The sequence below is a fragment of the Salvia hispanica genome, chromosome 4 (genome assembly GCF_023119035.1).
Source record: "Salvia hispanica cultivar TCC Black 2014 chromosome 4, UniMelb_Shisp_WGS_1.0, whole genome shotgun sequence".
Taxonomy (NCBI): Eukaryota; Viridiplantae; Streptophyta; class Magnoliopsida; order Lamiales; family Lamiaceae; genus Salvia; species Salvia hispanica.
In genome coordinates, this window is record NC_062968.1 from 35,309,615 (window position 1) to 35,322,107 (window position 12,493).

Consider the following 12,493-nt stretch of genomic DNA (forward strand, 5'->3'; position numbering starts at 1 on the left):
ACGCCGGATATAGGACCCTAAAACGACGTCGTTTTACGACTCAATCACATTTAAACATTACCCAACTCACCTAAAATCGAATTCAGCCAGCCAATTAAATCCTAAAATCGGATTCCGGCATCTTCGTTCATCTGCTCACTTCGAAATCAGGCGTCTTCGTTCTATCTCAGGTAGGTGGGGAAGTTGCTTTTGGGCGTCCTCGCTTTGGGCGTGCTGGCTGCGGATGTCCTGGCAGTGGGCGACCTGACCGTTAATGACAAATAGGATTAAAATTGACACATAGACAACCCGGGTTTCGCCGTTGACTCGCCAGGGGAAAATCCTAACGAAATGAAAGTTCGTGGTTTTAAAAACAAATCTCATAGTTCATAGGAAAAATCGTAATTCGGAGAAAGGTTTTGGTTTAAAAAGCCAAAAACCCTTTAAAGAATTATTTGTTGGGCTGTAATCATTTTTGGGTATTTTTTTTGTCATAGACGATGCACATAAAACCTTTGCGATGCTAACACAACCTGGAAAACAAAAAACCTTTTTATGTGCAACTACAGCAGTTTTCAGTAGTTTTTTTCGCTTGAAATATCTGATCTTTCATTTGCACCCAAAACCTCATCTCCCCAGTTTCATACCTCAAGAAATTTGTTCTTGTGTGATCCATCAAATGTGTGTGTAGACAACTTTAAATTTTTAGAAAGAGATGTATCTGGTCATATAAGAATTGGTTGGTACTTTGGATCAAGGAGACGGTGGGTGTTTGTGATAACATGACATTAATAGAAGTAGCATATAATAGCAAAGAGCAGAAGCCCCATTTAACATGCAATATAGTAGCCTATGCAAAAATATGCTTAAATCAGCAAAACACTGATCTAGCACATGTCACCTCATAACTTTCAAATTCAACACAAGTTCACTAATATAGCAGCTCCCCATCTCCTGGATCTAGTCCATTCGATGTATCTGAAGTAGATGGTGAATAAAGTAAGAGACGAGTTATTTTTTGCCAAAAATAGAAATGACTCAATTATCTTGAAACTTCTCAAAATAGAAAAATAACTCAATTAACATGGAACAGAGGGAGTATAAATTTCTTTACATGATTTTGATTTAGGTTTGTAAAATGTCCACTTGAAGTTGTTTTTAAGTTGCGATCTAGACTTAGTGATTGGAACTCATTTTTAACCCTTTGTTTCTTTCAAAACTCAACAAAAACAAATCAAACAACCAATTGGTAGAATATTAAACAAAAACATATATGCTTCAAAATTAAACGCCTAAATGCATATGAATTCCAAGTTATCATGTACAACTACAAGGACATGCTCGCCGACATCATGTACACACGTACTATTATGCTATACAATATGATCGTCGAGAACAAATGTGAAAACACCCCTAATTGGAGCCGCAAAGTCTCGTGGTGCGCCCCTGACATTTTGATAATACTATAGTATTGTGAGCCTAAGTAGATTTAATTGAAAATTTATGGTGTATTTCAATCTTCTGAACAAATTCAAATCGATAACTTTTTAAAATTTTAATAAACATTTATACTTAAAGATGATTTGCATATGAATTTAAGGTTATTTAGCATTGTAAAATGGTACTACTAATATAATGAGAAAATAAGAAAGAATTATAAAAATAAGATAAGAGAGGAAAATTTGAGGCACGCTGTTGTGGATAATAAATAATGTAAAGAAAAAAGTAAGGTGAGTGAACCGATTTGATGGAGCAGGCGTGGTGAATGGTAAAGAAAAATAATTACACACGATGCTAAAATACAAAGAGGAACTCGCGTAGAACACGCAACCCTCAAAACTCGCTCCATCTATTAGCTCTTGCTTACTCTTTCTGCTTTTCTTCTGCACTTATTTTCCCATCCATTGCTACTTTTTTTTTCCCGGTCAAAGCTTTGATCATTGTTACCAAAGTCCACTTTTTCTTCACAACTCATGCTTTATGTACTTGCTCCCCTAAATTTTAGCCACCGCATTTAATATGGCTAATTTTCTAACGACGCCCTCTCTTCTGTTGTAATTAGACGGACAGCTCACGTGTGCGTGTCTTGGCCAAGCATGGTTAATCTTTGGATCAAATCCACCGTGACGTGTCCTTTAAAATGTATGTTTATTTGTCAATCCAAAAGAAGACAGAGACACTTCTTTTTGCAAAATAATTTCATTAAAAACAAATATTACCAAGTTTAATACTACTAGTACTATAATTTGTATGATTAAGTGTGGTGGGATACACAAATACATGAACTATCAATTCAATTATTTTCAAGAAAATACATAACCTATACACTTTTTTCGTCTACTAATAGCATGCAATATTTGATGAGTACAAGTTAAAAAAAGAGAAATTGTATTAGATATTCATATTGAGGAAGTGTTTTTACTTTCTAGTGGATAAAACCACTGTAGAAAAAATGTACTTATTGTTTTTTTTTTAAAAGAAATTTTGTAAAATTGAAATGTATAAGTAGATTATGAGTCTATGTATGGACATCCAATGTAGAACATGGCATGAATTTTGTGGATAACGGATATAAGTATATATAATTATGTCCTACTAATAGAAAAAGTGTTTTTTAATAAAATAAGAAGTATTTATACTATTGTTTAATTATAAAGTGATTGTATCATGTCCTGTAAAAGATCTGCATATTTTTGGTCGAAACCTAATTAAAATATATACAGTAACAAAATATTGCATAATTTTGTGACTTAGGTTTTAGGAAGTAATAGGAGTAGTTCTTAATAAGAAACATGATTAGCTCTTATCCTCTTATGAAGAAGCATGTGAGTAATTAAAATCATTAAATGATGGAGTAGTAATTGTGCAGCGTAATTAGTAGATTCGTGGGTGGAGCTCTGTCAGAAAATTAGAGACGCAAATAGGAAGGTAAACATTGATGCAAAATGTCAAAAGAAGAAGATAAAGATTTACTGGAACAGTGTCAAGTAGAGGTCAAATCTTGAGGGGTAAAAGATAGAGTTTTTTCTCATCATTTCATTGCTCATTTTGAATTTTAACTCTGTTTCTCATCATGCAACCAAGGAAAACATTTATGAGTTTGCATGGGCAAAAATACACATGCCTTTAATTTTCCTTCACTCCAACCCCAAAACAATCAATAATGCTTGAAATCAATCAAAAGATATATATATGTAGATCACTTTTCTTGCGTGATCATGATGACAATTTAAAGAATGGCCACTCTAAGACTCCATTGCTTTAACTCTCTCTCTCTCCACTTCTCCTATATAAATACAAGTGCTATATGCCTTCCCTTTCATCTTGAAGATTTGTAGTTTGATAGTTATGGGTGTGTAGCCCTTGTTGGAGAAGCAGGGCACGTGCATGTTTATGTGATATGTTCGTATCAATTTGCACGTGGTCTCCTTCTCCAACATGTGTTGCCCACTCTCTCCGAAGACGTGGCCAATTTAGTACTTCTCTAACAACTTTATATTAATTGTGTGTTTTGATTAATCCATATCTTTAAGCTTACATGCTAGTATATCCTTACAATTTGTTTTTTATGGAACTAGTTAATTTTTGTTTTATTTATGTTCGAGCTCTCGAACTATATATATCTTAAGAAATTCTTAAGATTATTATGAGATAGCACTAGATTCTTGTCCAGGCGAATTTCTTATGATATTGTGTTGCAGTAATGATAAACAACCAAATTTTGTATAACCAAAATAAGATTATATTAAGAATTTGATGTATTAATTATATATTAAAATAATAAATGTAGTAAGTGGACAAGTTAAAAGGACTTATTAGCCTTTAATCTCATTTTTTATTTTTATATTTGAATTTTTTTTCTATTATTTTTAAAATTTGAATTAAAGTATGCACTAATTACATTTATGGTTCTAAAATATTAAAAAATTATACACAAATCATATATATATATATGACCACAATATTATGCACTTCTCATGTACTCCCTCCGTCCCGCTTTAGGAGTCCCGGTTGATCAATTTTGGGCGTCCCGCTTTAGGAGTCTCGGTTGAGATAAATTAATAAAAAATACCTATAAAGTGTTAAAAGTGGGTCCCAACATCCACTACAACAAATAAAAAAGTGTTAAAAGTGGGTCCCAACAACCACTGTAACATTTATTCATTGGACACTCAATTAAAAGTGGGTCCCAACATCCACTACAATATTTATTTATTACACACTCAAACACTTTTTTCTTAAAACATGTGTCAGACTCAACCAGGACTCCTAAAGCGGGACGGAGGGAGTACTATATATACATCCATATATTTTAATTAAGTACATAAATAAACCTTTTTCTTTTCAAATAAACTAGTTTTGATCGTATAAAATTTGGTCACGTAAATTGACGGGGTCGTACGATGCAAATTGTGATTCATTTAAATGAATCATGTAGCGTTCGCCATCTTTTATTGATGGAGGTGTCAGATGTGAGTGGTTAGCACACTTTTATTCGTTGTAAATTGCTATAAATTTAATTTATTTGTGTTTGGAAACATAATTTTCATCATGCTCCATTTTATTGTGAAGTAGTGGGACTGTTTCACAATAAAATTTCAGTATGGGCTTGTAATTATTTTTGTTTTATTGCTAATCATTGGACTTTGGGGAGTAATAATTTTTAGAGTTTATTCGCTAAGCCCAAGTTGAATTTTATGGTAGGTTATTTTCCTGCAAAAGTTTTTTATTTGGGGATCTCTCATTTAGTCATTTTGAAGCTTAATTAATTTGTTCCACTAATCATGAAAAAAAATTAGTGCATAAATAACTATATTTTCATATACTATAATGAATTAATTTAACACAATTTCTGGAGCAAAAAAAATGTTTATATACAACTAAACACCTCCAGGTTTCGACTTTCGAACAGAAGGAAAGTTATACTATAATGCATATTTGTTTTTTAAATAAATAAATAGGAACTTTCAAGTCACCATGCATTAATTGCATAAGATGTTTTTGCTGCCTTGTTTAATTAGATAATTCAATTAAATTTCGAATCTAGTATGGCACCAGATCTATTATTTGGGATTGTGTTTAATAAGAAAATGGTTTTGGATAATTATGAAACTAATCAATAAACCCAAAATTTTTTAAGACCGAATTCGATCCAAACTGAAAATTCCAAAAAGTTCAAAAACTATCCTTATAGAAATTAGAATTTTGAAGAAATTAGAATTTTGAATTAAAAAAAAATCTAATTTACAGTGTACACATTCTACACAATTGTGAGAGAATAGCAAGAAATTAAATTGCGAGGATAATAGAAATTAGATTTTTGAATGAAAAAGAGGTCAATAATAACATGCAATTTCCTGCGAAAATGCAAACAAATAACCTATTCACTCCTTTACCTCACTTAAATTCAATAAATTGAAACTTGGTGTCAGGCGGCAGGCAACCTCTAGGGTAATACTAATTAGAATAAAAAACCCAAATGCAATCTAGGCAAAACTTATAATGAACCGAAAATTCAAAAAAATATGAACCAAAATCCAAATTTTAATTTGGTTCAGGTCAAGTAGTTGATTTTCGAGCATTTTACTCGCTCTTTAACTTTCGTTATAATGTGCATCATTTTCGTGCTACTGTGTGACATGCATGGATGCTTATTTATTTTGCTAAAATAAATATTCCATTTTCATTACCACCAGGTATGTTCTGGTAATCATGTTTAGTGAGCAACAACTGTGTTTTATAGAACACGTCCTTAAAGATGATGCTTAAAAGAACCGAATTTAATAGAGTTTTATAGCCATGTTGAACTATGGTGTGTCGTTGTCCAGTCGATTTTACTTGAATACATCACAGTTAGCAGCAACTACAAATATCGAATTTAATAGAATTATAAAATCATGGCAGAACATGATATGACAACAACTTGAAAAACTGAATTTAAGATGATGATAGGAAATAAAACAAAATCAGTTCAATTATTCAGCCGGTCCCATTATAAATGATTCCATTTATTTTTGTAGACTTTTACTTAGGGCCGCTATACATTTAACTTTTGGTTCGGGAGTTTATTGTTGATAAGTGTATGAACGTTGGGTTCTGAAAAAATAAGTTCGATCGGTTATTGATTTTTAGTTTTAATTGATTGGATTAGTTTTATTTTTAAGAAATAGATGAGTATTTGACCGAGTATCATCATGAAGAACATTGTGGGGTGTGTGTCATGTCTTATTTTGCTGTGTGCTTATTTTCTTTTTAATCATTTTTGTGGAGTATTTTTTATGTTGTATTGTTGTTGGTTTTTCAAGTTTCGTCATGGGCGTCAAACTCATTTTACTTTGTAAAATCTTTCTTGATTTTAGATTTAGATTAATACTTAATCAACTAATAATTTATTAAGAAAATTTTCTAATTATTTAAATATGCATAATAATAATTAATATAACAATATAATCATTACCATTATATTTTTTGTATTAATAATTTATTGAGAAAATCTTAAATTAATATAAATTAATTACTATATTATTTTATCAATAAAATTTTATTTATTATTACATCAATTTGATAATTGAGTTATTATCTCAATTACTAGATTGAATTTAATGTAATTGAGCTATTATCTAAAATTCTAACAACTTTTCTTGATATTTTCAAACATAAGATAAATAATCTATTAGGATCAAATCAGTTGACTTTATATTGTAAATCTTAATTTGTTTTCTGTTTATTGTCATTGCCAATTTAAGGATTGTTTTGTTACTTATTGTTATATTATTTTAGTTAAATGCAATTGATAATTTCAAGTAATTGTGTTGTATTATATACGTTTTTTTAAATTTACTAAATAATTTGAAATACATAAAACCGTAACTTTATATTAATGAAATATATTATAGTATCATAATAATAGTTGATATTACTGTCATTATAAAGGTATCCGTAGTTGGGGCGTTTCTTTTGGACGTGAAATTTAAGAAATTAATGCATTAGAAGTTAAAGTGGGAAGAGTATAGTAAAAGAGAGAAAAGTATGGGTGAGGATAAAGTTTTTACCAAAAAAAGAAATGACTCAACTATCTTGGGATAACTCAAAATGAAATACGACTCAAGAGACGAAGTGATTATATCCAATACTTGTAGTATATAACAAATGATTATTATTATAATTTTAGTATAGTGTTTAATTTAAATATAGAAAATTTGTAATTTCGATAACTATCCAAGCATAAGAAAATAAAATTGTTATGATTAATGACAAACATACCGTATTGCCTTTTGATTTGGTGCAAAAATTGTGTAAAATGAAATGTTAGATTAGATGAGTGATAAAGTAAACTAAAAATAATGACAGCGGACCAATTTTAATTGGATTGATAAGAAGTGAACATTGATATATAGTAATAAATGAAATAAAAAAGAAAGCGAAAGTAATCCGCTCCGTAACGAGGAGAGCACGCATCAAATGAAAATGACAACATGTCGAATATTATGCCTTCAAATGCAAGTTTTACTTTGCTTCATAATCATTAATGTAATCATCTCTCATTTCCCTTTCAACCCCAAAAATCCAATCCAATCCAATCCAATCCAATCGACTAGATGGTTTTACATTGAATTGTAGAGAAAAGATGATGACAATGGAGGGTATGATGGATACGGGGGTGCTGGACGACATAATCAGGCGCCTATTGGAAGGGAAAGGAGGGAAGCAGGTGCAGCTCTCCGAGGTCGAAATTCGCCAGCTCTGCGTCAACGCCCGCCAAATCTTCCTCTCTCACCCCAATCTCGTCCCTGTCCATGCTCCTATCAGGATCTGCGGTCTCTCTCTCTCCCTCTCTCAATATTGGATCATGTGCTTTTTATTGGGGAATGTAGATTTCTTAGGTCGTGTTGAAAACTAGATTTATTTATTGTTGGGAATATGTGCGGAAATTGCGATGCATATGGCCGGAATCATGGAGTAAAAAACATAAATTATTACTTGTTTGGTGAAATTGAGGTTGTGTGGAGTCAATCTGATCAGCTTTAAATCTAGTAGTATAATGTGTTAGGTATAATGAGGTTTATCTTATTATTTGGTTGTTGTTTACCAAAAAATATGCTGAATGGCAATGGATTGAAATGAGGTTTAGATGAGATGGTTGCATTTGTGATCAATAGGTCTCAACATTGTCTGTAGAAGTTCACATCTTTTGGTGTTATTGAGATTAGATTTGATGTTTGTGATTTCTCAGTGATGACACTCCTATAGCTGTTATTCGGATCATTAAAGATCACTAATTCTAGAACCTGTAAATGAGGGAAAATGATTGGTATTTCCACCACTAATACTGCTTTTGTAATGTTGAACATACATACTTGTAAGATTTTATTAAGAGAAAAGGAGAAAGAATGCACTGAAACAAAACATTAAACTTTAAAATTTTATTTTCCGTCCATCTGGTGTCATTTTTTGTACTTGTATATTTATTATAGATATTTGTATCTTTTGTACAGGTGACATACACGGCCAGTACCAAGACCTTCTGAGGCTCTTGGAGTATGGTGGACATCCCCCAGCTGTAACTTACCTCTTCCTTGGAGATTATGTTGATAGAGGCAAGCAGAGTTTGGAAACGATATGCTTACTTTTGGCTTACAAAATAAGGTATCCCGGTAAAGTTTACCTCTTGCGGGGAAACCATGAAGATGCGAAGATCAACCGTGTTTATGGATTTTATGATGAATGTAAGAGGAGATTCAATGTCCGGCTTTGGAAGATATTCACCGACTGCTTTAATTGTTTGCCCGTTGCTGCACTCATAGATGAAAAGATACTTTGCATGCACGGAGGACTATCTCCGGAACTCAAAAATTTGGACCAGATTAGAGAGCTTTCGAGGCCAACTGAGATTCCTGACAGTGGTCTACTGTGTGATTTGCTTTGGTCTGATCCTGATTCCAAGATTGACGGATGGGCTGATAGTGATAGGGGCGTCTCTTGCACTTTCGGTGCTGGTGCAGTTGCTGAATTTTTGGCTAACAATGACTTGGACCTCATTTGCAGGGGTCATCAGGTATATACTACCTTTAAAGCCCATTTTTGCTGTCTCTTGTCATGTTTTTATGATGAATGATTTTAATTTCTTGAAGGTGGTGGAGGATGGATATGAATTCTTTGCCCATAGAAGACTTGTGACTATATTTTCCGCCCCAAACTATGGTGGAGAGTTCGACAATGCTGGTGCCCTTTTAAATGTTGATGAATCGCTAATATGTTCGTTTGAGATACTAAAACCTGCACCAAGCAATTCAAAGGTTCCTCTAAAGAAGGTATGTGCGTCCCGTTTCTTAAGAAGAAAATTTATCCTTTGATGGCCTCATGACATATGTGACTTAGCATGTATTCATTCCATTTTCTTTGCATTCTGTTTCGACAGCCTCCCAAACTTGGACGCAGCATGTAAACCAGAAATCGTAGATAGAGAAGTAGGACGAGGAGAAGGCTGCTTTTCTTTATCTGTTGTGTACATATATAACCTCAGCATTAAAGAAACGATCTGCAAAATCGGGAGAGAAGGAAGGTGCTGATATCAGTTGCTTGAGGAGAAACTTATTATATGTAAGCACTGTTGCATTTGGTTAAAGCGAATACTAAATATTTGGTGTTGAGAAACTTGAAAACAGTGGAATGTGTTTGTGAATCCCTTTCTGACTCATTGTATTTTATTTTTATCAATATTCTCACTCATCCATAAATCTACTTTTAGAATGTATTCACAGTAATTGTTTCGTCTTAATATATTTCGTACAATTGATCTCTGTAGTTGATTATACATTCAAGGTTAATTTGGCCTTCAAATGTTACCTCTCTTACTATCTCACAACTTTCAAGGTTAATTTGGCTTTCAAATGAATCCTCTCTTCACTTTCTTGCTTTTTATACTCCATTTTTTCTGAATTGGATTAATTGCAGAAAAATTCTATTGTGCTGTGTTATACAAATCTTTCTACACTTTGTATATCATCTTCAAGCATACCTCCAATTGTTTTAGGGTCATAGTACTCGTGTGAGCATACTTCCGCAACACATCGCCACCTGAATGTCTGATTGAATTGTCGGGGGAGCCGGAGCCGCGCTGATCGATCATAGAGCCGATAACTCTCCTCTTTGATTTGCTCTTTGCTGCCTTCACTCCAATCGGACGACGCCTCAACTCAAAGTCCACTCCCTCACTTGCACACGCAGATGCGGATCAGGACTCACCGTCGCTCGAGGTGTGCTTTGTGTGCTTCGACCACAATCTCGACTCTAGGCCACCCGATCACTTGTTGACGTGACAAACAAATAAACGAATATGTATGACTTTAGAACATTGTTGGCAATTGAAACATAAAATGAATGTAAAAAAATATCCCACATCGGTGTACTAAAAGAGCTTAATCCACTGTATAAGTCTCATGGGCCCCTCCTCCTATCACCAATTGGTTTTAGGATGGAACCCATGGATTTCTATCAAACATAATTAACATTCAAATGTATTCGAGTACTCGCTTTACGAAAACTAATGGACTTAAATACTTACCTACGATGCTAGTACATTTGATCCTGCAGCAGCAACACGTTTGCAGTGGATATGAACAAAACACTAACTGCAACTGCAATAGAAAATCTGGGAGCATAAGAGCACTTGTGTGTTAAAACTAAATTTTCAAAATTAACAATTAAGTACCACTATCAGTTAAGCTGATATAGTTACATGAGATAAATTTCAGACTAATATTACCTTACCAACATTTTTCATGTTCTATAAAATAGTCTAATATGCATACCCACATCAGTGTCTAACTCCACGTCAGCCAATCTAGACCTACTAACGAATTTGTCCGTCAGCAAATATATAATCCATAGAAATGTCTGAAAGTTGTAAGGGGTACGATTTCGTTAATAATTCCATCAGTAAATCTCTTTTTTCCCCCCCAGTGAATACAAAAATATATGCAGGCTATAAGCATATGTAGAGTTAACATTTTAGCAACCTAGTTGACTGTTGGGAGGAATGACCTAATTCTGAGGCGCGCAGCGGATAAACAAACCTCCCCAATTGCAATAATATAATAGGAGCACAATATAATAGCAACTAATGTGGACGAATCAATAATATGATAATGAGAAACGATAATGAAAATATCAACACCAAGATTTTACGTGGAACACTCTCTTCAATGTGAAGAGATAAAAACCACGAGACCCACCGGTCTATCAAATCCACTATCACCAAGGAGAGAATACAACCAAGAAGTTTACAATGATATCTAATCCTTAACAACACAACGAAGGCACTAGATAATCAATAAAACTTCAAAATGCCACGTCAGCTGCTCGTGCTCTTGCCGTCGGTACGACGGTGCTCTTGGCTAAGAGCAGGGTCGTGCCGTCGGCAAGAGCACAGCGGCGAGCAGGGTGTTGGCCGCGCCGTCGGCACGACGCTTGCTCTTAGCTAAGAGTACCGATGCAGATGCTCTTAGCCTCTTCTTTTTCAGTTGACTTTTTCTAATTTATTTAAATAATTTCAGTTGACTTTTTATCGTTTATGTTAATTTTATTACTAAAACAACTAGTGATAGACTTTCCAACTATTCAAAACATGATGCAAAAACATATGTAGGCTTTTATGTCATCCATGTGTAGAGATAGCATTTTCGACTAGATGCGACATCCTTTTAACATTGTAGATATAATTGGGTTATCCTCTCCTCGCTGGTTAGGCAGTTTCCTCTGCTCAATTACTTTTTCTAATATATTTCAATTTTCCTTTTTAGCTCACATTTTTCTCATTTATCGCAATTTTATTGTATAAAACAACAGTGACAAAATTTGCACCTATTCAAAATCATAATATAAAAATATATAATGGCCTATATTCATAAGTAGAATTAACATTTTCAACGAGATGCGACAATCTTTTAATGTAAACTTGAAGAGAGAAGTCTAATTGTGTTAGTTACCAAGCTAATTACTCGGCCACTTGTTTTACAATTGACAATTTTCTAATTCATTAACAATTTTCCTTTTCAGATGTCTTTCTCTAATTTAATCTATCTTTATTCTATAAGCAATAGGTGATAAAATTTCCACCTATTCAAAATCCTATAACAAGAAGATATGTAGGCCTAAAAGAATATCCTACTCTTTTTCAATTTAATTTTTTAGTCTCCCCCAAAACCAAAAATCTAAGTCTTTAAAAGGTTTTTATATACAAAATATTGCATCAATAAGAATCTGCAGCTTATTGCATAGAACATGGCTTAAACAGGTGGATGCAAATTGAAGGTAGGCCTGTCAGATCGGGTATCCACGCCGAAAATTTCGGGTTTCCGATCCTGAATTTTCCAAAATCTAATATCCGATCCGAAAATGATTTCGGGTACCCAGTTACCCGACTCGGGTATCTAGTCCCGAAAAATCGGGCATCCAGTCCCGATTTTGGATTTTAATTTTAATTTTGATTTTATTTTTTTTAACAAAATTAACT

The 12,493-nt window shown here is 33.3% G+C and overlaps 1 protein-coding gene across 1 annotated transcript; it reads left to right on the forward strand.

Annotated features, from left to right (window-relative positions):
- The first annotated feature begins 7,489 nt into the window (after nucleotides 1–7,489).
- LOC125218603 (serine/threonine-protein phosphatase PP1 isozyme 9) lies at nucleotides 7,490–9,779 on the forward strand. The gene is made up of 4 exons (XM_048120298.1): nucleotides 7,490–7,796; nucleotides 8,475–9,034; nucleotides 9,111–9,290; nucleotides 9,398–9,779. Exons 1-4 carry the CDS (start codon nucleotides 7,607–7,609, stop codon nucleotides 9,422–9,424), a joined length of 957 nt encoding a protein of 318 aa, XP_047976255.1. The 5' UTR covers nucleotides 7,490–7,606; the 3' UTR covers nucleotides 9,425–9,779.
- The last annotated feature ends 2,714 nt before the right edge of the window (nucleotides 9,780–12,493 follow it).

Excerpts from the sequence above, each read along its gene's own strand:
- LOC125218603 (XM_048120298.1), top strand. The coding sequence starts at position 7,607 with ATGATGACAATGGAGGGTATGATGGATACGGGGGTGCTGGACGACATA. Across the intron at positions 9,035-9,110 it reads TCATTTGCAGGGGTCATCAG|GTGGTGGAGGATGGATATGA; the intron begins GTATATACTACC and ends AATTTCTTGAAG. Across the intron at positions 9,291-9,397 it reads CAAAGGTTCCTCTAAAGAAG|CCTCCCAAACTTGGACGCAG; the intron begins GTATGTGCGTCC and ends CTGTTTCGACAG.